The sequence below is a fragment of the Petaurus breviceps genome, unplaced genomic scaffold, assembly GCF_028583685.1.
Source record: "Petaurus breviceps papuanus isolate PSGF00001 unplaced genomic scaffold, PetGlider_PUasm1.0 171, whole genome shotgun sequence".
NCBI lineage: Eukaryota > Metazoa > Chordata > Mammalia > Diprotodontia > Petauridae > Petaurus > Petaurus breviceps.
The window spans coordinates 21,467,862-21,469,707 of NW_027185754.1; the positions used below are offsets into that span (position 1 = coordinate 21,467,862).

The window sequence follows — 1,846 nt, forward strand, 5'->3', positions numbered from 1 at the left end:
TAAAGGTGGTCTATATACTTTTATTTATCCTATGGGATGTGGAACAGTGCCAGATGTTTGTCTTTTGGAAGATGCAGATGCTTAGCTCTTCAGAAACTTGAGGGGAAAGTGAGGGCAAAAAAGTAGAGGAGAAGGTTCATATGAAGGCATTTTTCTGTAAGGCAGAATGGAGGTGTAGACAGTGGATGATAAATTCTCCATCCCCTCGGGGTTGAAAGGAATCCTTTCACCTCCCTAAAGTTTGAACACTGCAAGTTCTGACCAAGAATGATTTGGGGGAATTGGACAATAGTCAGTGAATTTGTCCTTGTGAGCTTCTCTGCCCTACCCCCTGAACTACAGATTCTACTGTTCCTGTTATTTTTGATCATTTATTTTGTCACTCTCATGGGTAATGTCCTTATCATCCTAGTCACTACAGCTGATTCTGCCTTACATAGCCCCATGTACTTCTTCCTCAAGAACCTGTCCTTCCTGGAAATTAGTTTCAACATGGTCATTGTGCCCAAGATGCTAAGTACCCTGCTGACCAAAGACACAACTATCTCTTTTCTTGGCTGTGCAACTCAAATGTATTTTTTCTTCTTCTTTGGGGCTGCTGAGTGCTGCCTCCTAGCTACCATGGCCTATGACCGCTATGTGGCTATCTGTGACCCTTTGCGGTATCCCGTCCTCATGGACCAGAAAGCCTGTATCCAGCTGGCTGCTGCCTCTTGGTTCTCTGGGTTTCCTGTGGCCACAGTACAAACAACATGGATTTTCAGCTTCCCATTTTGTGGTCCAAACCAAGTCAATCACTTTTTCTGTGACAGCCCTCCTGTGATTGCACTGGTCTGTGCTGACACCTCCCTGTTTGAGCTGGAGGCACTGACAGCCACAGTCTTATTTATCCTCTTTCCTTTCCTGTTGATCTTGGGGTCCTATGTGCGAATCCTCTCCACCATCTTTAGGATGCCCTCAGCAGAGGGAAAGCACAAGGCTTTCTCCACTTGCTCTTCCCACCTGGTTGTTGTCTCCCTCTTTTATAGTACTGCCATCCTCACCTACTTCCGACCCCGATCCAACACCTCACCTGAGAATAAAAAGCTGCTCTCACTGTTCTACACAGTAGTGACTCCCATGTTGAACCCTATAATCTACAGCCTAAGGAACAGTGAAGTGAAAGCTGCACTCCAGCGGACCCTCCGGAAAGCCCTGGGCTCCCAGAAATTATGACTAATTTTGCTGGAAATGGAATTGAGTGGGGGCAGAATCAAAGGACAGTTGTAAAAAGGCAGCATGGTGAAAGAGATAGAGAGTTGAACTTGGAGTCAAGAAGACCAATTCAAATTCCATCCCTGATACTTATTATCGGTATGCAAATCACTTAAGCTCATTGTGCCTCAGTTTCCTCATCTCTAAAATGGAGATACTAATACCTGTAGTACCTGCCACTCATGTTTGTTGTGAGATAACGCATGTAAACTCTTACTCAAATGTGGTCATAGAGCAGTATGTCAATGTTATAAATACAATTAAAACAACTAAACTGTCACCTCAAATTTCACTTTAAAGTGTCAAAGATGACAAAAGAGGCCCAGTGTTGGAAGGGCTATAGGAACACAGTTACATTTTTAGTGGATCTATAAATTGGTCCAAACATTCCAGAAAACAACTTGGAATTTTGCTTTAAAAAAGTAACAAAGTTGTTCATACCCTTGGAGCTAAAAATCCCACTCCTAGGCAAAGACCAAATGAATGGTGCCATCTAAACTGTAATATTCCTAGCAGCACTTTTCTGTGGCAACAAAGAGCTAGAAATAAAATTAGGTTTCATTTACTGGGGAATATCTAAACAAAACATGGT

General features: G+C 43.0%; 1 protein-coding gene across 1 annotated transcript; it reads left to right on the plus strand.

The window, feature by feature from the left end:
* Positions 1-267: 267 nt before the first annotated feature.
* On the plus strand, positions 268-1,215 carry LOC138157306 (olfactory receptor 10A4). Its single transcript, XM_069082834.1, has one exon. The coding sequence runs from the start codon at positions 268-270 to the stop codon at positions 1,213-1,215; it is 948 nt and encodes a 315-aa protein (XP_068938935.1).
* Positions 1,216-1,846: the final 631 nt, after the last annotated feature.